The 26,003-nt window shown below is 35.4% G+C and overlaps 2 protein-coding genes across 2 annotated transcripts in view; both read right to left on the bottom strand.

Moving 5' to 3' along the window:
* The window catches only part of LOC129232872 (early growth response protein 1-like), a 28,299-nt gene extending 24,388 nt beyond the window's left edge, over nucleotides 1-3,911 (bottom strand). Inside the window, exons 1-2 of the mRNA XM_054866973.1 lie at nucleotides 3,795-3,911; nucleotides 3,530-3,659 (exon numbers count right to left, since the gene is read on the bottom strand). Coding sequence (XP_054722948.1) covers nucleotides 3,530-3,659; nucleotides 3,795-3,911 — 247 coding nt within the window. The remainder of the gene's footprint in view (nucleotides 1-3,529; nucleotides 3,660-3,794) is intronic.
* Nucleotides 3,912-19,788: 15,877 nt separating this feature from the next.
* Nucleotides 19,789-21,667, bottom strand: LOC129232934 (zinc finger protein 271-like). Its single transcript, XM_054867036.1, has one exon. The coding sequence runs from the start codon at nucleotides 21,311-21,313 to the stop codon at nucleotides 19,994-19,996; it is 1,320 nt and encodes a 439-aa protein (XP_054723011.1). The 5' UTR covers nucleotides 21,314-21,667; the 3' UTR covers nucleotides 19,789-19,993.
* Nucleotides 21,668-26,003: the final 4,336 nt, after the last annotated feature.

The following is a 26,003-nucleotide window of genomic DNA, read 5'->3' as shown; positions in this document are numbered from 1 at the left end:
CGGGCCAACCTGCGTGATCAATCATATTGGGAAGTGGTACTGTTACCTGTTCTTAAGGTTACAAAAAGGCTAGCTTTTATTAAAATTGACCAGACTGGCCTTTTTAGAAAAAGTTGATTTTTTTTTTTTTTTTTTTTTTTTTTTTGAGTAATAATTCACAATTAACGTATCAAAGAAGAAATTAATGTTTGTGCAAAACAAAACTTTTTATAAAATTCCAAAAAATCATATTCTGATTCTTTTTACAGCATTTAATTGGTGTGGTCCTGGAAAAAAAAAAAAAAAAAAGGTGGGGGATGATTCTTGCAGATGAATCAGTGGTATGTTCAATGTTTCTTTCAAAGAACGATGGCTATTAGATCCTAAGGAATTAATTTTTTTTACACCATAAAAAGCCAATTATGTATTTTACGTATCATGCAATATTTTATGTGGTGTAGTTTTTCGAGATTTATGGAAACTTTAAATTAAGAAACGTTTATTTCCTTGGAGAGATTAAGAGTTATTTAACAACGTTATTACACAATAACAATTACAAACAATATTTTCCGTCTACTTATATGGAAATGAAATCACGAAATTTCGCTTTTAACTATTTAATTAATCATCAAGTAATTGGGTAGGTACAAATGCAAATATTAAACATTCATTTACAATTAATTCATTAGCATTCATAACTTTCAAAAAATAAAATCCTTTTCACAAATGGTGTTTAAAACTAAATAAACCTGGTTTTAACCAAAAGAAAAAAAATAAAAAAATTCCGGGTTTTTTACCAATCCTGACTTAAATGCATGCATTTTTTTATATCTGAATTAAATAATCATGTATAAGTAGCTAGCAAAAGGAAAGTTACAATAATCATACGAATATACAAATAAACATTTTTCTTGTTCTAATTTTGCATAATATTTCATATTTATGTAGTGTGGGTTTTTTTTTTCCTTAGGGCACTTTATGTTATCAATTTTACAGAGCACATGAATATAATTATTAATATCCAATATAATAACCAGTATCAATTGGTTATATTATATTTTATGTTTATAACTTAAATTATCATATTTCACAAATGATCATAAATACCATTAATACATAAATAGCATTTAAAGCATTTACACTTAACGTACATTTATAAATAATGAAAGAAACTTTTGTTTTAAGTCCATGCATTATGATAATAAAACAGAAAACAAACATTATTTATTTGAGAATGCAGTTTTTCTTACATTTAAGTCTGCGATGATTGAAAATATCCGATACTGTATCAAAATAACCGACATGTCATGTATCACATTTCCGAAAATATCATTATATTTTCGAACCCTGTTCATAATCATGCAAAATGTTTTTTATTGTGTTCTGTACTTAGTTGAATTTTATTTCTCTTAGACAATCACTCCTTTCAACTTTGCGGCCGTGGAAAAGTTCTCAAATTCAAAAATCATGAATCGGTGTGTGGATGAAGAGTGTTTCTTCAGGATTAATTTTGAGGTATTTGTAATTTTTTACTTTTTTGCAGTACATATGTAAATACAGTGACCGCCGCTCATGTGAATCCCATTTGTTCTAAACAGTTTTGATTGAATAAAGCGGCTGATTCAATAAAGCTGAATTTTATTATGTTTTTTACAATTTGATTCATTAAAGCAGCTGATTCAATTAATCAGCGTCCACTGTATATTTGAATTCCAATTTTACTCAGCGATTTATTCCTCAAACCTGTCTAGACACATTTTGATGCAAAGGAGCCTTTTCTTTTTGTTCATATGTATTACAAAAGAAAGTTCTTTTTATTGTACTTTTTTAGAAATCAAATTTGGATTGAGCATTTTCACTATAAATAACTACTGAAAATGAACTATCTTCAACTTGACTCCATTTTGACAATGCTTAAAAATTGTCTCAAAACTTTGAAAAATAATTTTTAAAGGAGAAATAAACGAAAACGGAAAGTAAACGAATTCGAGATCAGAAATGCAAAAATTTCTAAAATCGTGCATGAGATTTGTCCATTTTTACAATCGTGAATTTTGTGAAGCCGCTTTTTCAAAATTGCAATTTTGTTATGAATTTGATGACATGAGTCCAAATTTTGCTTCTCTTCCGGAGCAAAAAAAAAAAAAAAAAGTAAAAAATTTCCAAATTTTTTTGAAGGCCCAAATTTAATGCCAAAAATAAAAAAAAATACTGTTTCAGTGTAAGTTTCATTACAAAATACAATGTTCCTTTTTATGTACTGTAAATGTCAAAACAAATTTCCTATTTGTTCAAATATTTGTAATCTCAACTATTTCATTTTGCCCCATATTCCCCTACTTTTTACTTTCCCGCGTTGAGAATTTGGCTTTGAACAACATTTACTAGAAGATCGGATTCGTCAGAATCGATCCTCAAGTGTTCAGTCAGTCGAGAAAATTCCTAAAAACACTGTTGCTCACAGGAAGTTCGTTTTTTCCTCAGAAGAGACTTCCAAGAGTTCTTTCAAATAGATATTAGGAATGTTTTTCAAATAAAATTTATAACAATGAAGAGTTCTCCTGGTATACATTCTCAATTGGAAGTGTAGAAGACTTTTCAGTGTCTTCATACATGCCAACATTAGATAAATGTGTTTTTTTGTTTGAATGCATTTTCAAGTGTTGTCTCAGGGCTCCTCCTTGTGAAAATGCCTTCGAACAAACTGTACACGAATACGGCTTCTCACCAGTATGGGTTCTCAGGTGGACTTTCAGACGAGTCGGTTGAGAAAAGGCCGCAGAACAAATTTCACAGGAAAAAGGTTTCTCGCCTGTGTGGGTTCTCATGTGATCTTTTAAGTTTCCAGATCCAGAAAATCGCTTTAAGCAAAGTTCACAGGAATACGGCTTCTCTCCTGTATGGGTTCTCAGATGTCTCCTTAAATCTGAAGCGCTGGAAAATGCCCTTGAACAACCTTCACATGAATACGGTTTCTCTCCAGTATGGATCCTCAGATGTACCTTAAAACACGAAAACTTGGAGAATGCTTTTAAACACAGCTCACAGGAATACGGTTTCTCGCCAGTATGGGTTCTCAGATGTGTCTCTAAACTTGAAGCCCTGAAAAATTGCTTCGAGCAATGTTCACAGGCAAATGGCTTCTCGCCAGTATGGGTTCTCAGGTGTTGCTTTAATTGTGAAGGGGTGGGAAATTGCTTCGAGCAATGTTCACAGGAAAATGGGTTCTCGTCAGTATGGGTTCTCAGATGTTGCTTTAACTGTGAAGGAGTAGGAAATTGCTTCGAGCAATGTTCACAGGCAAACAGTTTCTCGCCAGAAAGAGTTCTCAGATGTGTCTCTAAACATGAAGCCCTGGAAAAATGCTTCGAGCAATGTTCACAGACAAATGGCTTCTCGCCAGTATGGGTTCTCAGGTGTTGCTTTAAATTTGAAGCGTTGGAGAAAGCCTTTGAACAATGTTTACAGGCAAATGGCTTCTCGCCAGTATGGGTTCTCAGGTGTTGCTTTAATTGTGAAGGGGTGGGAAATTGCTTCGAGCAATGTTCACAGGCAAATGGCTTCTCGCCAGTATGGGTTCTCAGGTGTTGCTTTAAATTTGAAGCGCTCGAAAATGCCTTTGAACAATGTTTACAGGCGAATGGCTTCTCGCCAGTATGGGTTCTCAGATGTTGCCTTAACTGTGAAGGAGTGGGAAATTGTTTCGAACAATGTTCACAGGCAAATGGCTTCTCGCCAGTATGAGTTCTCAAGTGTTGCTTTAAATTTGAAGCGTTGGAAAATGTCTTTGAGCAATGTTCACAGGCAAATGGCTTCTCGCCAGTATGGGTTCTCAGATGTATCTTTAACTGTGAAGCATAAGCAAATACTCTTGAACACTGTTCACAGTAATAACAATTTTTAGCATTGTTGATCTGCGTATGGCATTCCATTGCTTTACAGTAAAAAAGTGTTCATGAATGAAAAAAACAAAACACCAGACGCTTTATTTCTCGTACAATGAATGCTCAAAAATTCCTTCAGTCCATAAGCGTACCGAATCCGAAATAGAAGATAGTAGTAGTTTGTTTGTTTTTTAGTACAAAGTCTCACATTTGAGATGAAAAAAAATAAGCGAAATTGTTCTGCCAACTCTACTTGGTCCATTAAATTTCAACACGGGCTTTCAAGGACATAAAACAAACCAAGCTTTTTGTGCTTGCAATCGTTCTTAGACTTTGTCGCAGAAGTTAAGTTTTTTCATCCATGAGTCAGAAACAGCTCTTTACACTTTTTCAGTTTGTGTCCCGGTTACCACACTTTGCTTTGGCAGCGTCCTTACAAGAATTGTCTTTTCATAAAATTAAGAAAACCTTATTTTTAAGAATGAGGTTTCATAAGTGCCTATCGATTGGCTGTTCCAATAACATCTCCTGCATACACAGAGATTTCCAAATCACACTTCTCACTGTTCTACCTTTCTCTTTCAATTTTTAAAAACGAAGTGACTGGCATGCTTTTATAGAACTATTTCTGGTGTCTGACAATTTCTAAATATTAATATAACTAAATGCCTTCTTTGAGTTTCAATCAAGCACACTTTATTCCTTGCAAAATTGCGAGTTTATGACCTTTAACTTTGCACGTGACACCCGATAAAGATTTACATTCGAAACAAGCTTTTGCAAAATAATATCGAAGTCAATGCTCTTTATCTAAGCAAGAACTACTACTACAAGAACTTGAATGCATAAAATTTGAGAATTTTACTGGCGACAGTCCGAAAAGAGAGTCGAGAATAGTAGCAGCCAAAGTTTAAACTTTTCGAGATGCGCTGCAAGTTTCTGCTGCTTAGGAATGTACAAAGCTCTTCATGAGTTTTAAATTAAAAAATTTAGAGGGAGTTAACTGTCCTTGTATTTCTTCACACAATTACTTCGACACAATTCCTGAGAAGAACACCCAAACACTGGTGAATATCGGGAGCGTCAATGTCTGGCATCACACTTCTGCAAATCCAACAGCATGTATTTCAAATTATTGCTGAAAAAAAATGAAAACAATTAGAGTACATTAAAGAGAAAAACTTAAAGTAGAAGGGACACAGAACATTTAAAACTGTGCATTAGAAAGAAAACCATTCGGACAACAAGAAAAAACAATGTGTGAAAAAACAACAAATGAAAAAATACTTTACATTCAACGACACACACATAGATCGTGAAGACTTTCTTTTTTATATAGAAACAGTGCTGTAGTTAGGGGAGGAAGGTGGGGGACGCACAGTGGGGCGACCCTAAAGTAATTTTGGATATTGGGCGGGAAATTAAACCATTTAACATTGCACATTTACTGTTCTACTGACAAACTGAGAACATATTCCGACTAATCTGACTAATTTTTAGCATTATTACCCGAAGATACCTTGGATTCGAAGAATTAATTCGCGTCCAAAATGTAAAAATAATAAAATACTAAAATTAAAAACCTTTAAAAATAAATAGCTTGTTGTAAGGTCTAGTGATATGTGTAATAAACGAAAAAAAAAATTTTTTCTTTTGATGTACGTGTATAATATTTTTAATGTGAATATTTTTGATCGGTTCAAAATATGCCCGTTCCTTGATTTTCATTTTCACTCATTTTGCCATGTATTTATAATTGTCTGTAAAAATAAATATGAGACGGTATTTTTTGGGTAAACAAACTGAAAAATGTAAACTTGTTTACTTGGCTTTAATTGTCAATATCTTTTGAATAGGCAGGTTTAGGGAAGAACTCAAACCGGATTATTAAAGCTGAAACTCTTTACAATATATATGTGATTTAATAGTTTTGTTAGCGATTTTTGTAATTCAAAAATACGTTCAAAATAAATTGAAAATTATCTCCGAAGTTTTCTTATTGTCTATTGGACGCGAGTTAATTCTTTGTAGACATTTTTTTAAAGAGTAGGTAACTTCATGCAATATACCAATTAGTAAATTGTTCAAAAACTCGAAAAATTTAATGCTGTGACATGCCATGCTTTATGCGCCCCCTAATAAATTAAAAAAAAAAAAAAATACCCAAAAAGGTATCTTAGAAAATAAGAAAATTTTGGAGATAATTTTCAATTTATTTTGAACGTATTTTTGAATCACAAAAATCGCTAACAAAACTATTAAATCTCATATACAGTAAAACTTGTCTACAACGATACTGTTGGGACCTAAAAAAAAGGATTGTAAGAGACAGGTTATCGTTATAGACAGCATCGTTATACACAGGTTTCACCGTATATTGTAAAGAGTTTCAGTTTTTACATTCCGGTTTCAGTTCTTGGCTACATCTGCCTATTCAAAAGATATTGACAATTTAAGCCAAGTAAACATGTTTACATTTTTCAGTTTGTTTACCCAAAAAATACTGTCTCATAATTTTTTTTACAGACAATTACAAATACATGTCAAATACTAATTGAGACCTACTGATGCCCGGTTCAGTACTTATTTAGTTAATATCAGACATTTTTTTTATTTTAAATGTTTAATAAAGTTGTCAGCTACACGCGAGGCAAAATAAAATACAGTCAAATCTCAATAACTCGAAGTCCCAAGGGACCGGCTAAAACGTTCGATTAACTGGTAGTTGGAGTCATTAGAAGTTTCCACAACAGTTTCAAGGGTTTGGGACCCGATGAAAACTTCGAGGTAAAGGAGTATGCGAGATAGTAACTTCGAATTATCAAGATTCGATTGTAGTAATTCATTTTGTTACCTTATTCATTGCTTGTTTTATTCACTCGTATATTTTTTTTTTCTCATATATAAAATAATTCTTTTTTTCCTTATTTGATTATTTACTCATTTAGTCATCTGGTTATGTTTCATTCATTTAGTGAAAAACGTTTTTAAGAACCAAAAATATTTCATTGGAAGAATCTTTAATTTTTCACTTCGCCCAAAATTGAAAATAATATTTCAATGCACCATTAAAACATAGCACATGGTTTTTTTCCTTGTTTTCTAAAACCCTCAAAACAACTCCAACTTGTTCATTTCGAAAAATAACTATTTTACGGCCTGACGTTCCCCTACTATACATGTGAAAAAAATTAGTACGAGCTGATGTGTGCATCACATGACTTCTTTTTACTCCAATTTAATGTCATTTTCTCATTATTGGCGACTTTAATATGATTCAATAGTTTACTCTCTATATATCACAAAACAGTGGTCAAATTGAAACCAAATTTTTAAAAAATATATAAATAAAAATAAATAAAAAAATCGCCAAATTTGTCGCTAAGTTGGCGGCAAATCTTGGCGACCTAAAGTCTGGCGATATATCGCAAAGTTTTCACCAAATTATAACACCACTTCAGTTTACATCGAAATTAACAATGATTTTCACCCAAAAAGGGGGCAAAGGACACCCTTTAGGGCATCCGAATGCAACCAAAAAGGAAGGTGCACAACTAGACTCCACTGGGAGTCTACGTACCAAATTTCAACTTTCTATGACATTCCGTTCTTCAGTTATGCGTCACACATACGTACATACAGACGTCACGAGAAAACTCGTTGTAATTAACAAATGGATATTTCGAGTGTCTGTACGTTCCTAGGCAAATATCCACGTGTGGTCGGATTGAAAAAAAAACTCAACATTCATTTGGGGATGAGCAAAATGGAAATGAAGGCCGATTTTGGGGTGAAAATTTTTTCGCGAATACAATACTTCCTTTTCTGTAAAAGGAAGTAAAAATGGAAGGAAAAAAAAACAGAAAAACGTAGTCTACTTTACTTTTCGTGAAAGTTTGTAACAATGTTTTCAAACAAAATTTACTTGAAGCCGACACTTTGCTAGAATAGATATTAATGACTTTATCAAAGGTGGTCACGAGAAAACTGTTGTAAACAAAATAAAGTCTCTTGCCAGTAACAAAAAAGACACCGTCACAGACATTGCAGTTATTCCAGTACTGGTTTGCAGCTGGATGCGACAAAAAGTCTTTGTGATCTCAGTACAGGCCCGTACTAGAATTGTATGTAAGGAGGAGTTTTAACGTTTTTAATCCTTACCCACAGTCTGGAAAACAAATCAAAAATGTCTACAGTTTACTTTGTTATAACGGCCATAGTATTTATTTGTTTCTTTTAAAAGGCCATAGTATTTATTTGTTTCTTTTAAAATGGCCAGTGGTGGGTTCTCAAGTGCTCTTTCAGGTGTGCAAATTGAGGAAACTCCTTACAACACACTTCACGTGAGAACTGCTTCTCTCCAGTATGGGTTCTCAAGTGCACCTTCAGGTTTTTTAGCTGAGAAAATGTCTTTGAACAATGCTCACATGAATAGTTTCTCGCCAGAATGGGTTCTCAGATGCGATTTTAAGTTCCCCAGGAGGGAAAATGCCTTTGAACAATGTTCACATGAATACGGTTTCTCGCCAGTATGTGTTCTCAGATGCTTCTTTAAATCTGAAAAGGTTGAAAATGCCTTTAAGCATTGTACACATAAATACGGCTTCTCGCCAGAATGGGTTCTCAGATGTGATTTCAGGCGAAAAAAGTGGAAAAATACCTTTGAACAATGTTCACATGAATACGGTTTTGAATACGGCTTCTCGCCAGAATGGGTTCTCAGATGTGATTCTAGGTTTCCAATTCGGGAAAATGCCCTTGAACAATGCTCACATGAATACGGTTTCTCGCCAGAACGGGTTCTCAGGTGTGATTTCAAGTTCCCAAGGAGGAAAAATGCCTTTGAACAATGTTCACAAGAATACGGTTTCTCGCCAGAATGGGTTCTCAGGTGTGATTTTAGGCTGAAAGCGCAAGGAAATGCCTTTGAACATTGCTCACAAGAATAAGGTTTCTCGCCACATGGTTTTTTTTCTTTGTTTTCTAAAACCCTCAAAACAACTCCAACTTGTTCATTTCGAAAAATAACTATTTTACGGCCTGACGTTCCCCTACTGTACATGTGAAAAAAAACTAGTAAAAAGAAAGAAAAAAACAGAAAAAAAGTAGCCTGCTTTATTTTCCGTGAAACTTTGTAACAATGTTTTCAAACAAAATTTACATGAAGGTGACACTTTGCTAGAATAGATATTAATGTCTTTATCAAAGGTTGCCACGAGAAAACTGTTGTAAACAAAATAAAGTCTCTTGCCAGTAACAAAAGAAACACCGTCACAGACATTGCAGTTATTCCAGTACTGGTTTGCAGCTGGATGCGACAAAAATTCTTTGTGATCTCAGTACAGGCCCGTACCAGATTTGTATGTAAGGAGGAGTTTTAATGTTTTTAATCTTTACCCACTTAGTCTTGAAAACAAATGAAAAATGTCTACAGTGTATTCTGTCATAACGGATATAGTATTTATTTGTTTCTTTTAAAAAGGCCAGTGGTGGGTTCTCTAGTGCCCTTTCAGGTGTGCAAATTGAGAAAACTCCTTACAACACACTTCGCAGGAGAACTGCTTCTCTCCAGTATGGGTTCGCAAGTGCACCTTCAGGTTTCCTAGATGAGAAAACGCCTTTGAACAGTGCTCACATGAATACAGTTTCTCGCCAGAATGGGTTCTCAAGTGCACCTTCAGGTTCCCTAGCTGAGAAAATGTCTTCGAACAGTGCTCACATGAATACAGTTTCTCGCCAGAATGGGTTCTCAGATGCAATTTTAGGCTGAAAAGGTGGAGAAATACCTTTGAACAATGTTCACATGAATACGGTTTCTCGCCAGAATGGGTTTTCAGGTGTGATTTTAGGTTTCCAAGGCGGGAAAATGCCCTTGAACAATGCTCACATGAATACGGTTTCTCGCCAGAATGGGTTCTCAGGTGTGATTTTAGGTTCCCGAGGAGGGAAAATGCCTTTGAACAATTCTCACATGAATACGGTTTCTCGCCAGAATGGGTTCTCAGATGCGATTTTAGGTTCCCAAGGAGGGAAAATGCCTTTGAACAATGTTCACATGAATACGGTTTCTCGCCAGTATGTGTTCTCAGATGCTTCTTTAAATCTGAAAAGGTTGAAAATGCCTTCAAGCAAAGTTCACAGGAATACGGCTTCTCTCCTGTATGGGTTCTCAGATGTCTCCTTAAATCTGAAGCGCTGGAAAATGCTCTTGAACAACCTTCACATGAATACGGTTTCTCTCCAGTATGGATCCTCAGATGTACCTTAAAACACGAAAACTTGGAGAAAGCTTTTAAACACTGCTCACAGGAATACGTTTTCTCGCCAGTATGGGTTCTCAGATGTGTCTCTAAACTTGAAGCCCTGAAAAATTGCTTCGAGCAATGTTCACAGGCAAATGGCTTCTCGCCAGTATGGGTTCTCAGGTGTTGCTTTAACTGTGAAAGAGTGGGAAATTGCTTCGAGCAATGTTCACAGGCAAATGGCTTCTCGCCAGTATGGGTTCTCAGGTGTTGCTTTAAATTTGAAGCGTTGGAGAATGCCTTCGAGCAATGTTCACAGGAATACGGTTTCTCGCCAGTAAGGGCTTTCAGATGTTGCTTTAACTGTGAAGGAGTGGGAAATTGCTTCGAGCAATGTTCACAGGCAAATGGCTTCTCTTCAGTATGGGTTCTCAGGTGTTGCTTTAAATGCGAAGGGGTGAGAAATTGCTTCGAGCAATGTTCACAGGCAAACGGCTTCTCGCCAGTATGGTGTCTCAGATGTGTCTCTAAATTTGAAGCCCTGGAAAATTGTTTCGAGCAATGTTCACAGACAAATGGCTTCTCGCCAGTATGGGTTCTCAAGTGTTGCTTTAAATTTGAAGCGTTGGAGAATGCCTTTGAACACTGCTCACAGGAATACGGTTTCTCGCCAGTATGGGTTCTCAGATGTGTTTCTAAACTTGAAGCCCTGGAAAAATGCTTCGAGCAATGTTCACAGGCAAATGGCTTCTCGCCAGTATGGGTTCTCAGATGTATCTTTAACTGTGAAGCATAAGCAAATACTCTTGAACACTGTTCACAGTAATAACAATTTTTAGCATTGTTGATCTGCGTATGGCATTCCATAGTTTTACAGTAAGAAAGTGTTCATGAATGAAAAAAACAAAACACCAGACGCTTTATTTCTGGTACAATGAATGCTCAAAACTTCCTTCAGTCACTAAGCGTTTTTAATCAGAAATCAGAAGATAGTAGTAGTTTGTTTGTTTTTTTTAGTATAAAGTCTCACATTTGAGATGAAAAAAAATAAGCGAAATTGTTCTGACAACTCTACTTGGTCCATTAAATTTCAACACGGGCTTTTAAGGACATAAAACAAACCAAGCTTTTTGTGCTTGCAATCGTTCTTAGACTTTGTCGCAGAAGTTAAGTTTTTTCAACCATGAGTCAGAAACAGCTTTGTACTCTTTTTCAGTTTGTGTCCCGGTTTCCACACTTTGCTTTGGCAGCGTCATTACAAGAATTGTCTTTTCATAAAATTAAGAAAACCTTATTTTTAAGAATGAGGTTTCATAAGTGCCTATCGATTGGCTGTTCCAATAACATCTCCTGCATACACAGAGATTTCCACATCACACTTCTCACTGTTCTACCTTTCTCTTTCAATTTTTAAAAACGAAGTGGCTGGCATGCTTTCATAGAACTATTTCTGGTGTCTGACAATTTCTAAATATTAATATAACTAAATGCCTTCTTTGAATTTCAATCAAGCATACTTTATTCCTTGCAAAATTGCGAGTTTATGACCTTTAACTTTGCACGTGACACCCGATAACGATTTACATTCGAAACAAGCTTTTGCAAAATAATATCGAAGTCAATGCTCTTTATCTAAGCAAGAACTACTACTACAAGAACTTGAATGCATAAAATTTGAGAATTTTACTCGCGACAGTACGAAAAGAGAGTCGAGACTAGTAGCAGCCAAAGCTTAAACTTTTCGAGATGCGCTGCAAGTTTCTGCCGATTAGGAATGTACAAAGCTCTTCATAAGTTTTAAATAAAAAAAATTAGTGGGGTTTAACTGTCTTTGTATTTCATCACACAATTACTTCTGCACAATTCCTGAGAAGAATACCGAAACACTGGTGAATATCGGGAGCGTCAATGTCTGGCATCACACTTCTGCAAATCCAACAGCATGTGTTTCAAATTATTGCTGGAAAAAAAATGAAAACAATTAGAGTATATTAAAGAGAAAAACTTCAAGTAGAAGGGACACAGAACATTTAAAATTGTGCATTAGAAAGAAAACCATTCGGACAACAAGAAAAAATTATGTGTGAAAAAACAACAAATGAAAAAATTAGTTTTACATTCAACGACACACGCATATGTCGTGAAGACTTTCTTTTTTTATACAGAAACAGTGCTGTAGTTAGGGGAGGAAGGTGGGGGACACACAGTGGTGCTACCCTAAAGTAATTTTGGATATTGGGCGGGAAATTAAACCATTTAACATTGCACATTTACTGTTCTATGGACAAACTGAGAACATATTCCCACTAATCTGACTAATTTTTAGCATTATTACCCGAAGATAATACCTTGGGTTCGAAGAATGAATTCGCGTCCAAAATGTAAAAATACTAAAATACTAAAATTAAAAAGCTTTAAAACTAAATAGCTTGTTGTAAGGTCTAGTGATATGTGTAATAAACGAAGTTAAATGTTTATTAAAAACACACGCTTGCTTTTGAAAAAAAAAATTTTTTTTGATGTACGTGTATAATATTTTTAATGTGAATACTTTTGATCGGTTCAAAATATGCCCGTTCCTTGATTTTCATTTTCACTCATTTTGCCATGTATTTATAATTGTCTGCAAAAATAAATATGAGACGGTATTTTTTGGGTAAACAAACTGAAAAATGTAAACTTGTTTACTTGGCTTTAATTGTCAATATCTTTTGAATAGGCAAGTTTAGGCAAGAACTGAAACCGGATTATTAAAGCTGAAACTCTTTACAATATATATGTGATTTAATAGTTTTGTTAGCGATTTTTGTGATTCAAAAATACGTTCAAAATAAATTGAAAATTATCTCCAAAGTTTTCTTATTGTGTATTGGACGCGAATTAATTCTTTGTAGACATTTTTGTAAAGAGTAGGTAACTTCATGCAATATACCAATAGGTAACTTGTTCAAAAACTCGAAAAATTTAATGCTGTGACATGCCATGCTTTATGCGCCCCCAAATAAATAAATAAAATACCCAAAAAGGTATCTTAAAAAATAAGAAACTTTTGGAGATAATTTTCAATTTATTTTGAACGTATTTTTGAATCACAAAAAACGCTAACAAAACTATTAAATATCATATACAGTAAAACCTGTCTACAAGGATACTGCTGGGACATAAAAAAAAGGATCGTAACAGACAGGTTATCGTTATAGACAGTATCGTTATGTGCAGGTTTCACCGTATATTGTAAAGAGTTTCAGCTTTTATAATCCGGTTTCAGTTCTTGCCTAAACCTGCCTATTCAAAAGATATTGACAATTAAAGCCAAGTAACCATGTTTCAGTTTGTTTACCCAAAAAATACTGTCTCATAATTTTCTTTACAGACAATTACAAATACTTGTCAAATACTAATTGAGACCTACTGATGCGCGGTTTAGTTAATATCAGACATTTTTTTACTTTAAATGTTTAATAAAGTTGTGAGCTACACGCGGGGCAAAATGAAATGCAGTCAACTCTCAATAACTCGAAGTCCCAAGGGACCGGCTAAAACTTTCGAGTAACTGGTAGTTCGGGTCATTAGAAGTTTCCACAACAATCTCAAAGGTTTGGGACCCGATGAAAACTTCGAGGTAAAGGAGTATGCGAGATAGTAACTTCGAATTATCAAGATTCGATTGTAATAATTTCTTTCGTTACCTAATTCATGTCTTCTTTTATTCACTCGTATGTTTTTTCTCATACATAAAATAATTCTTTTTTTCCTTGTTTCATTATTTACTCATTTAGTCTTCTGGTTATGTTTCATTCATTTAGTGAAAAACGTTTTTAAGAACCAAAAATATTTCATTGGAAGAATCTTTAATTTTTCACTTCGCCCAAAATTGAAAATAATATTTCAATGCACCATTAAAACATAGCACACGGTTTTCTTCTTTGTTTTCTAAAATCCTCAAAACAACTCCAACTTGTTCATTTCGAAAAATAACTATTTTACGGCCTGACGTTCCCCTACTATACATGTGAAAAAAATTAGTACGAGCTGATGTGTGCATCACATGACTTCCTTTTACTCCAATTTAATGTCATTTTCTCATTATTGGCGACTTTAATATGATTCAATAGTTTACTCTCTATATATCACAAAACAGTGGTCAAATTGAAACCAGATTTTTAAAAAAAATAAAAATAAAAATAAATAAATAAATCGCCAAATTTTTCGCCAAGTTGGCGGCAAATCTTGGCGACCTAAAGCCTGGCGATATATCGCCAAGTTTTCACCAAATTATAACACCACTTCAGTTTACATCGAAATTAACAATGATTTTCACCCAAAAAGGGGGCAAAAGACACCCTTTAGGGCATCCGAATGCAACCAAAAAGGAAGGTGCACAACTAGACCCCACTAGGAGTCTACGTACCAAATTTCAACTTTCTATGACATTCCGTTCTTGAGTTATGCGTCACACATACGTACATACATACGTCACGAGAAAACTCGTTGTAATTAACTCGGGGATTGTCAAAATGGATATTTCGGGTGTCTGTACGTTCCTAGGCACGTATCCAAGTGTGGTCGGATTGAAAAAAAAAACTCAACATTCATTTGGGGATGAGCAAAATGGAAATTAAGACCGAATTTCGGGTGAAAAATTTTTCGCGAATACAATACTTCCTTTTCTGTAAAACGAAGTAAAAAAGGAAGGAAAAAAAAACAGGAAAAAAGTAGCCTACTTTACTTTTCGTGAAAGTTTGTAACAATGTTTTCAAACAAAATTTACTTGAAGGCGACACTCTGCTAGAATAGATATTGATGTCTTTATCAAAGGCGGCCACGGGAAAACTGTTGTAAACAAAATAATGTCTCTTGCCAGTAAGAAAAGAGACACCTTCACAGACATTGCAGTCATTCCAGTACTGGTTTGCAGCTAGATGCGACAGTCTTTGTGGTCTCAGTACAGGCCCGTACCAGAACTGTATGTAAGGAGGACTTTTAACGTTTTTAATCCTTACCCACAGTCTGGAAAACAAATCAAAAATGTCTACAGTTTACTTTGTTATAACGGCCATAGTATTTATTTGTTTCTTTTAAAATGGCCAGTGGTGGGTTCTCAAGTGCTCTTTCAGGTGTGCAAATTGAGAAAACTCCTTACAACACACTTCACGTGAGAACTGCTTCTCTCCAGTATGGGTTCTCAAGTGCACCTTCAGGTTTCCTAGCTGAGAAAATGTCTTTGAACAATGCTCACATGAATAGTTTCTCGCCAGAATGGGTTCTCAGATGCAATTTTAGGCTAAAAAGATGGAGAAATATCTTTGAACAATGTTCACATGAATACGGTTTTGAATACGGTTTCTCGCCAGAATGGGTTCTCAGGTGTGATTTTAGGTTTCCAAGGCGGGAAAATGCCCTTGAACAATTCTCACATGAATACGGTTTCTCGCCAGAATGGGTTCTCAGATGCGATTTTAGGTTCCCAAGGAGGGAAAATGCCTTTGAACAATGTTCACATTAGTACGGTTTCTCGCCAGTATGTGTTCTCAGATGCTTCTTTAAATCTGAAAAGGTTGAAAATGCCTTTAAGCATTGTACACATGAATACGGTTTCTCGCCAGAATGGGTTCTCAGATGTGATTTCAGGCGAAAAAGGTGGAAAAATACCTTTGAACAATGTTCACATGAATACGGTTTTGAATACGGCTTCTCGCCAGAATGGGTTCTCAGATGTGATTTTAGGTTTCCAATTCGGGAAAATGCCCTTGAACAATGCTCACATGAATACGGTTTCTCGCCAGAACGGGTTCTCAGGTGTGATTTTAAGTTCCCAAGGAGGAAAAATGCCTTTGAACAATGTTCACAAGAATACGGTTTCTCGCCAGAATGGGTTCTAAGGTGTGATTTTAGGCTGAAAGCGCAAGGAAATGCCTTTGAACATTGCTCACAAGAATAAGGTTTCTCGCCACATGGTTTTTTTTCTTTGTTTTCTAAAACCCTCAAAACAATTCCAACTTGTTCATTTCGAAAAATAACTATTTTACGGCCTGACGTTCCCCTACTGTACATGTGAAAAAAAACTAGTAAAAAGGAAGAAAAAAACAGAAAAAAAGTAGCCTGCTTTATTTTCCGTGAAACTTTGTAACAATGTTTTCAAACAAAATTCACATGAAGGTGACACTTTGCTAGAATAGATATTAATGTCTTTATCAAAGGTGGCCACGAGAAAACTGTTGTAAACAAAATAAAGTCTCTTGCCAGTAACAAAAGAAACACCGTCACAGACATTGCAGTTATTCCAGTACTGGTTTGCAGCTGGATGCGACAAAAATTCTTTGTGATCTCAGTACAGGCCCGTACCAGATTTGTATGTAAGGAGGAGTTTTAATGTTTTTAATCTTTACCCACTTAGTCTTGAAAACAAATCAAAAATGTCTACAGTGTATTCTGTCATAACGGATATAGTATTTATTTGTTTCTTTTAAAAAGGCCAGTGGTGGGTTCTCAAGTGCCCTTTCAGGTGTGCAAATTGAGAAAACTCCTTACAACACACTTCGCAGGAGAACTGCTTCTCTCCAGTATGGGTTTGCAAGTGCACCTTCAGGTTTCCTAGCTGAGAAAACGCCTTTCAACAGTGCTCACATGAATACAGTTTCTCGCCAGAATGGGTTCTCAAGTGCACCTTCAGTAGGGTGGCCCAAAAATTTCAAATTTACCCTATACCCCAGGGCACCCACTATTTTTTTTACCTTCGTTGATAGTAGTAAAGTGCCAAAAATTCAATGTCCTAGGTTGAGTAGAAGGCAGTGCTCAACATCGTCAAAGTTTTAAAAAAAATTGTTATTTCCTTATTTCTTAAATATTGATTTCTGTATTCTTGTTTTCTTTCAGATGCTGTTTTTGTGAAAGAAATACCAAGAAAAATGTCTTAAAAATATATAACTATCAATAGTTGCTTGTGAGGACTGTTTTTATACAAGACATTGTTTAGGACTTTTTTGTGAAAATATGGCTTTATCATCAACACGTCAAGCGGACACTATATTCTTGATAGGTATCAAAGATCTAGAACCAATATCTCGATTTAATCAGTTACCAACTATAAAGCAAGTCCTTCTTAGATTCCATTTTTTTCTCCAAAGGAAAAAATCGGTTCGAAATGCCAGTCACAGCACTGTAGAAGAATTAATTTTAGTGTGGCAAAAAACAGCTATCCCGATTAGACTTGTAAAACATTGTATTGATAAGCTTGAAAAATTACACTCTGAATGGCTTCTGTTAAAAAAAAATAAAGGAAGAATCTCTGATACCCAAAAGAAACGTGAAACACTATTTCAAGAGGAGCTAGATATGTTATTTGACATTGCTCACAATGATGCAATTACTATATGCAAAGTAGATGAAGACAGAAAATTTTTAATTGATCAGAGGACGGAAAGAAATATGATTATTTCATCAGAAGACAAGAAATACAACATGAAACAAGAAAGGAAATTTCAAAGAAAAATGAAAGAACAAAAGAGACTTGAAAAAGGGAATGAGCCAGGGTCCTCTTCCCTGATATCTCCAACTGTGACTATTTCAAATTCAGATGATGAATCAAGAGAACAATCTGATTCAGCCATAGATAAATCAGAAGAGATGTATAAGTATATGTATAAGCCACCATCTTCTTTTAAAAGAAGGGAATCCCAAAAAGACTCACAGAATGAACCAATTGCTAAGAAATCTTTATTTTCTAAACATGTCACAAGCGCATTAGATCGCAATAAGGTTTCTGATAGGGAAGCCTTTAGACTAATGGTCCCTATTGCATCGGCATTGGGGCATGACCCTAGTTCCTTTCCATTATCACGAAGTACTATTCAACGCAAAAGGAAAGAAGGAAGAAAAGCTGTGTTTGAAGAAATAAAACAATGTGTTTCTTTTGACGATCCAGTTATTGTTCATTGGGACGGGAAGATTCTTCCTGATATTTTGGGCACTGATAAAGTAGATCGATTGCCCGTATTAGTATCTGCAGGTGCAGATGGTAAGGAGAAATTGCTTGGAGTGCCAAAACTTGTAAGGGGTACTGGTGCAAATGCAGCGAATGCAGTTTATAATGTACTAAGTGAATGGGGTTTGGAGAACAAAATAGTCGGCATGTGTTGTGACACTACATCCGTTAATACAGGATTTAAAAATGGAGCTTGTGTTATGCTGGAACATAAAATTGGAGAAGAATTATTATGGCTACCATGCAGGCACCACATTTTGGAGATTGTTCTCAGTAAGGTATTTACTCTCTGTTTCGGATCATCTAGTGGTCCTGACATTCCTTTATTCAAAAGATTCAAGGTAGCATGGCCCTTCATACACAAAGAAAACTATCAACCATTAGAAAAAGCTCCTGGCAGTGAAAATTTAAAGCTCACTGCAGTAAATGCTTTATTAGTTGTCTTAGGAAGGAATAAGCAGCCCAGAGATGATTACATGGAGTTAATAGAGATGACTCTTCTAGCTCTGGGCTATACTCCATATAAAATTCATTGGAGAGCTCCAGGTGCAGTACACCACGCTCGTTGGATGGCGAAATTGTTATACGCCATTAAAATTCACTTGTTTCGTGAGGAAGACAGTTTCAAAACCACACAAAAGAAAAAATTGCAGTTAGAACGCTTTGTGAACTTTGGAGCTCTTGTATATGTAAAATATTGGTTTGAAGCCCCTATGGCTACAAATGCTGCTTGGGCAGACCTTTGTCTGTGGAAAGACATGACCAATTATGGAATTATTGATTCTCAAATTAGTGAAGTGGTTAAAAATGCCATAAAAAATCATCTTTGGTACCTCTCGGATGAGTTAGTTGGCTTAAGTTTATTCTCAGAGAAAGTTTCAAATGAGGAAAAGGTAGAAATTGTCAAGAAGATGGAGTGTGAACCTACTGACCGGAAGGTAAGAGGAGATTTGTCACTTTTAACTGACCAGGCCGTTTTGGCTGATTTTGCCAATAAAAGATCATTGCAGGTGTTTGATAAATTGAAAATAAATTCACATTTTTTGACCACACATCCAAATGAATGGAACAGCAATGAACATTACATTAGTGGTAAACAAATCACAAAAAATATGAAAGTTGTTAATGATATAGCTGAGCGTGGTGTGAAACTTTTTGAAGAGTTTAATAAGCTTTTGACAAATGATGAAGAAGAGAAACAGTTGGTCCTGCAAGTTGTTGAGGCTAACAGAAAGTTGGTTCCGTCCAAAACGACAAAACAAGTAGCTGTTGAAAGTTTGAAGCCATCAACTTCAAAGCATTAAACCATGTTTATTTACCCCAACCAGTACTTTCCTATAAGATTTTTGTATTATTAATCAATATTATACAATAAAATAAACTAATTTACTACTACTCAGCTATTTGTACTTAATTTAAAACAATCCTCAAAATTTCCTATTTTTCAATTTTATATTTAATATTAAATGTCTTTGAGCACTGTCTTCCAATTGGAATATTATTTTCAAACTTTGCCAAAATACTTGTTTTATTACTAGTAAAAAAAATAGCGGGTGCCCAGATATGTAAACTAGTTTTGAAATTTTGACTATAAAATATGGGCCACCCTAACCTTCAGGTTCCCTAGCTGAGAATAGGTCTTCGAACAGTGCTCACATGAATACAGTTTCTCTCCAGAATGGGTTCTCAGATGCAATTTTAGGCTGAAAAGGTGGAGAAATACCTTTGAACAATGTTCACATGAATACGGTTTCTCGCCAGAATGGGTTTTCAGGTGTGATTTTAGGTTTCCAAGGCGGGAAAATGCCTTTGAACAATGCTCACATGAATACGGTTTCTCGCCAGAATGGGTTCTCAGGTGTGATTTTAGGTTTCCTAGCTGAGAAAATGTCTTTGAACAATGCTCACATGAATAGTTTCTCGCCAGAATGGGTTCTCAGATGCAATTTTAGGCTAAAAAGATAGAGAAATATCTTTGAACAATGTTCACATGAATACGGTTTTGAATACGGTTTCTCGCCAGAATGGGTTCTCAGGTGTGATTTTAGGTTTCCAAGGCGGGAAAATGCCCTTGAACAATTCTCACATGAATACGGTTTCTCGCCAGAATGGGTTCTCAGATGCGATTTTAGGTTCCCAAGGAGGGAAAATGCCTTTGAACAATGTTCACATGAATACGGTTTCTCGCCAGTATGTGTTCTCAGATGCTTCTTTAAATCTGAAAAGGTTGAAAATGCCTTTAAGCAAAGTTTACAGGAATACGGCTTCTCTCCTGTATGGGTTCTCAGATGTCTCCTTAAATCTGAAGCGCTGGAAAATGCTCTTGAACAACCTTCACATGAATACGGTTTCTCTCCAGTATGGATCCTCAGATGTACCTTAAAACACGAAAACTTGGAGAAAGCTTTTGAACACTGCTCACAGGAATACGGTTTCTCGCCAGTATGGGTTCTCAGATGTGTCTCTAAACTCGAAGCCCTGAAAAATTGCTTCGAGCAATGTTCACAGGCAAATGGCTTCTCGCCAGTATGGGTTCTCAGGTGTTGCTTTAACTGTGAAAGAGTGGGAAATTGCTTCGAGCAATGTTCACAGGCAAATGGCTTCTCGCCAGTATGGGTTCTCAGGTGTAGCTTTAAATCTGAAGCGTTGGAGAATGCCTTCGAGCAATGTTCACAGGAATACGGTTTCTCGCCAGTAAGGGCTTTCAGATGTTGCTTTAACTGTGAAGGAGTGGGAAATTGCTTCGAGCAATGTTCACAGGCAAATGGCTTCTCGCCAGTATGGGTTCTCAGGTGTTGCTTTAAATGCGAAGGGGTGAGAAATTGCTTCGAGCAATGTTCACAGGCAAACGGCTTCTCGCCAGTATGGTGTCTCAGATGTGTCTCTAAATTTGAAGCCCTGGAAAATTGTTTCGAGCAATGTTCACAGACAAATGGCTTCTCGCCAGTATGGGTTCTCAAGTGTTGCTTTAAATTTGAAGCGTTGGAGAATGCCTTTGAACACTGCTCACAGGAATACGGTTTCTCGCCAGTATGGGTTCTCAGATGTGTTTCTAAACTTGAAGCCCTGGAAAAATGCTTCGAGCAATGTTCACAGGCAAATGGCTTCTCGCCAGTATGGGTTCTCAGATGTATCTTTAACTGTGAAGCATAAGCAAATACTCTTGAACACTGTTCACAGTAATAACAATTTTTAGCATTGTTGATCTGCGTATGGCATTCCATAGTTTTACAGTAAGAAAGTGTTCATGAATGAAAAAAACAAAACACCAGACGCTTTATTTCTGGTACAATGAATGCTCAAAACTTCCTTCAGTCACTAAGCGTTTTTAATCAGAAATCAGAAGATAGTAGTAGTTTGTTTGTTTTTTTAGTATAAAGTCTCACATTTGAGTTGAACAAAAATAAGCGAAATTGTTCTGCCAACTCTACTTGGTCCATTAAATTTCAACACGGGCTTTCAAGGACATAAAACAAACCAAGCTTTTTGTGCTTGAAATCGTTCTTAGACTTTGTCGCAGAAGTTAAGTTTTTTCAACCATGAGTCAGAAACAGCTCTTTACTCTTTTTCAGTTTGTGTCCCGGTTACCACACTTTGCTTTGGCAGCGTCATTACAAGAATTGTCTTTTCATAAAATTAAGAAAACCTTATTTTTAAGAATGAGGCTTCATAAGTGCCTCTCAATTGGCTGTTCCAATAACATCTCCTGCATACACAGAGATTTCCACATCACACTTCTCATTGTTCTACCTTTCTCTTTCAATTTTTAAAAACGAAGTGGCTGGCATGCTTTCATAGAACTATTTCTGGTGTCTGACAATTTCTAAATATTAATATAACTAAATGCCTTCTTTGAGTTTCAATCAAGCACACTTTATGCCTTGCAAAATTGCGAGTTTATGACCTTTAACTTTGCACGTGACACCCGATAACGATTTACATTCGAAACAAGCTTTTGCAAAATAATATCGAAGTCAATGCTCTTTATCTAAGCAAGAACTACTACTACAAGAACTTGAATGCATAAAATTTGAGAATTTTACTCGCGACAGTACGAAAAGAGAGTCGAGACTAGTAGCAGCCAAAGCTTAAACTTTTCGAGATGCGCTGCAAGTTTCTGCCGATTAGGAATGTACAAAGCTCTTCATAAGTTTTAAATAAAAAAAATTAGTGGGGTTTAACTGTCCTTGTATTTCATCACACAATTACTTCTGCACAATTCCCGAGAAGAACACCAAAACACTGGTGAATATCGGGAGCGTCAATGTCTGGCATCACACTTCTGCAAATCCAACAGTATGTGTTGCAAATTATTGCTGGAAAAAAATGAAAACAATTAGAGTACATTAAAAAGAAAAACTTCAAGTAGAAGAAACACAGAACATTTAAAGTTGTGCATTAGAAAGAAAACCATTCGGACGACAAGAAAAAACAATGTGTGAAAAAACAACGAATGAAAAAAATACTTTACATTCAACGACACACGCATAGATCGTGAAGACTTTCTTTTTTATACAGAAACAGTGCTGTAGTTAGGGGACACACAGTGGTGCGACCCTAAAGTAATTTTGGATATTGGGCGGGAAATTAAACCATTTAACATTGCACACTTACTGTTCTATGGACAAACTGAGAACATATTCCCACTAATCTGACTAATTTTTAGCATTATTACCCGAAGATAATACCTTGGGTTCGAAGAATGAATTCGCGTCCAAAATGTAAAAATAATAAAATACTAAAATTAAAAACCTTTAAAAGTAAATAGCTTGTTGTAAGGTCTAGTGATATGTGTAATAAACGAAGGTTAATGTTTATTAAAAACACACGTTTGCTTTTGAAAAAAAAAATTTTTTTTTGATGTACGTGTATAATATTTTTAATGTGAATACTTTTGATCGGTTCAAAATATGCCCGTTCCTTGATTTTCATTTTCACTCATTTTGCCATGTATTTATAATTGTCTGCAAAAATAAATATGAGACGGTATTTTTTGGGTAAACAAACTGAAAAATGTAAACTTGTTTACTTGGCTTTAACTGTCAATATCTTTTGAAAAGGCACGTTTAGGCAAGAACTGAAACCGGATTATTAAAGCTGAAACTCTTTACAATATATATGTGATTTAATAGTTTTGTTAGCGATTTTTGTGATTCAAAAATAAGTTCAAAATAAATTGAAAATTATCTCCAAAGTTTTCTTATTGTGTATTGGACGCGAATTAATTCTTTGTAGACATTTTTGTAAAGAGTAGGTAACTTCATGCAATATACCAATAGGTAACTTGTTCAAAAACTCGAAAAATTTAATGCTGTGACATGCCATGCTTTATGCGCCCCCTAATAAATAAAAAAAATACCCAAAAAGGTATCTTAAAAAATAAGAAAATTTTGGAGATAATTTTCAATTTATTTTGAACGTATTTTTGAATCACAAAAAACGCTAACAAAACTATTAAGTATCATATACAGTAAAACCTGTCTACAAGGATACTGCTGGGACATAAAAAAAGGATCGTAACAGACAGGTTATCGTTATTAGACAGTATCGTTATATGCAGGTTTCACCGTATATTGTAAAGAGTTTCAGCTTTTATAATCCGGTTTCAGTTCTTGCCTAAACCTGCCTATTCAAAAGATATTGACAATTAAAGCCAAGTAACCATGTTTCAGTTTGTTTACCCAAAAAATACTGTCTCATAATTTTCTTTACAGACAATTACAAATACTTGTCAAATACTAATTGAGACCTACTGATGCGCGGTTTAGTTAATATCAGACATTTTTTTACTTTAAATGTTTAATAAAGTTGTGAGCTACACGCGGGGCAAAATGAAATGCAGTCAACTCTCAATAACTCGAAGTCCCAAGGGACCGGCTAAAACTTTCGAGTAACTGGTAGTTCGGGTCATTAGAAGTTTCCACAACAATCTCAAAGGTTTGGGACCCGATGAAAACTTCGAGGTAAAGGAGTATGCGAGATAGTAACTTCGAATTATCAAGATTCGATTGTAATAATTTCTTTCGTTACCTAATTCATGTCTTCTTTTATTCACTCGTATGTTTTTTCTCATACATAAAATAATTCTTTTTTTCCTTGTTTCATTATTTACTCATTTAGTCTTCTGGTTATGTTTCATTCATTTAGTGAAAAACGTTTTTAAGAACCAAAAATATTTCATTGGAAGAATCTTTAATTTTTCACTTCGGCCAAAATTGAAAATAATATTTCAATGCACCATTAAAACATAGCACATGGTTTTCTTCTTTGTTTTCTAACCCTCAAAACAACTCCAACTTGTTCATTTCGAAAAATAACTATTTTACGGCCTGACGTTCCCCCACTATACATGTGAAAAAAATTAGCACGAGCTGATGTGTGCATCACATGACTTCTTTTTACTCCAATTTAATGTTATTTTCTCATTATTGGCGACTTTAATATGATTCAATAGTTTACTCTCTATATATCACAAAACAGTGGCCAAATGGAAACCAGATTTTTAAAAAAAATAAAAATAAAAATAAATAAAAAAAATCGCCAAATTTGTCGCCAAGTTGGCGGCAAATCTTGGCGACCTAAAGCCTGGCGATATATCGCCAAGTTTTCACCAAATTATAACACCACTTCAGTTTACATCAAAATTAACAATGATTTTCACCCAAAAAGGGGGCAAAAGACACCCTTTAGGGCATCCGAATGCAACCAAAAAGGAAGGTGCACAACTAGACCCCACTAGAAGTCTACTTACCAAATTTCAACTTTCTATGACATTCCGTTCTTGAGTTATGCGTCACACATACACACATACGTACATACAGACGTCACGAGAAAACTCGTTGTAATTAACTCGGGGCCCCCATTGTCAAAATGGATATTTCGGGTGTTTGTACGTTCCTAGGCACATATCCAAGTGTGGTCGGATTGAAAAAAAAAACTCAACATTCATTTGGGGATGAGCAAAATGGAAATTAAGACCGAATTTCGGGTGAAAATTTTTTCGCGAATACAATACTTCCTTTTCTGTAAAAGGAAGTAAAGAAGGAAGAAAAAAAACAGAAAAAAAAGTAGCCTACTTTACTTTTCGTGAAAGTTTGTAACAATGTTTTTAAACAAAATTTACTTGAAGGCGACACTTTGCTAGAATAGATATTAATGTCTTCATCAAAGGCGGCCACAGGAAAACTGTTGTAAACAAAATAATGTCTCTTGCCAGTAAGAAAAGAGACACCTTCACAGACATTGCAGTCATTCCAGTACTGGTTTGCAGCTAGATGCGACAGTCTTTGTGGTCTCAGTACAGGCCCGTACCAGAACTGTATGTAAGGAGGACTTTTAATGTTTTTAATCCTTACCCACTTAGTCTGGAAAACAAATCAAAAATGTCAACAATTTATTTTGTCATAACGGCCATAGTATTTATTTGTTTCTTTTTAAAAAGGCCAGTGGTGGGTTTCCAAGTGCTTTTTCAGGTGTGCAAATTGAGAAAACTCCTTACAACACACTTCACAGGAGAACTGCTTCTCTCCAGTATGGGTTCGCAAGCGCACCTTCAGGTTTCCTAGCTGAGAAAATGCCTTTGAACAATGCTGACATGAATACAGTTTCTCGCCAGTATGGGTTCTCAGGTGCACCTTCAGGTTTCCTAGCTGAGAAAATCTCTTCGAACAGTGCTCACATGAATACGGTTTCTCGCCAGAATGGGATCTCAGATGAGATTTTAGGTTTCCAAGGCGGGAAAATGCCCTTGAACAATGCTCACATGAATACGGTTTCTCGCCAGAATGGGTTCTCAGGTGTGATTTTAGGTTCCCAAGGAGGGAAAATGCCTTTGAACAATGTTCACAGGAATACGGTTTCTCGGCAGAATGGGTTCTCAGATGATTCTTTAAACCTGAAGCATCAGAAAATGCC

This window comes from Uloborus diversus, unplaced genomic scaffold (assembly GCF_026930045.1).
Source record: "Uloborus diversus isolate 005 unplaced genomic scaffold, Udiv.v.3.1 scaffold_14, whole genome shotgun sequence".
Lineage (NCBI taxonomy): Eukaryota > Metazoa > Arthropoda > Arachnida > Araneae > Uloboridae > Uloborus > Uloborus diversus.
Note: the sequence above shows the minus strand (reverse complement) of the source record. Positions and strands in the feature narration are given on the sequence as shown.

What these genes read in the sequence shown, in the direction of transcription:
- LOC129232934 (XM_054867036.1), bottom strand. Translation starts at nt 21,313, where the DNA reads ATGGAATGCCATACGCAGATCAACAATGCTAAAAATTGTTATTACTGT.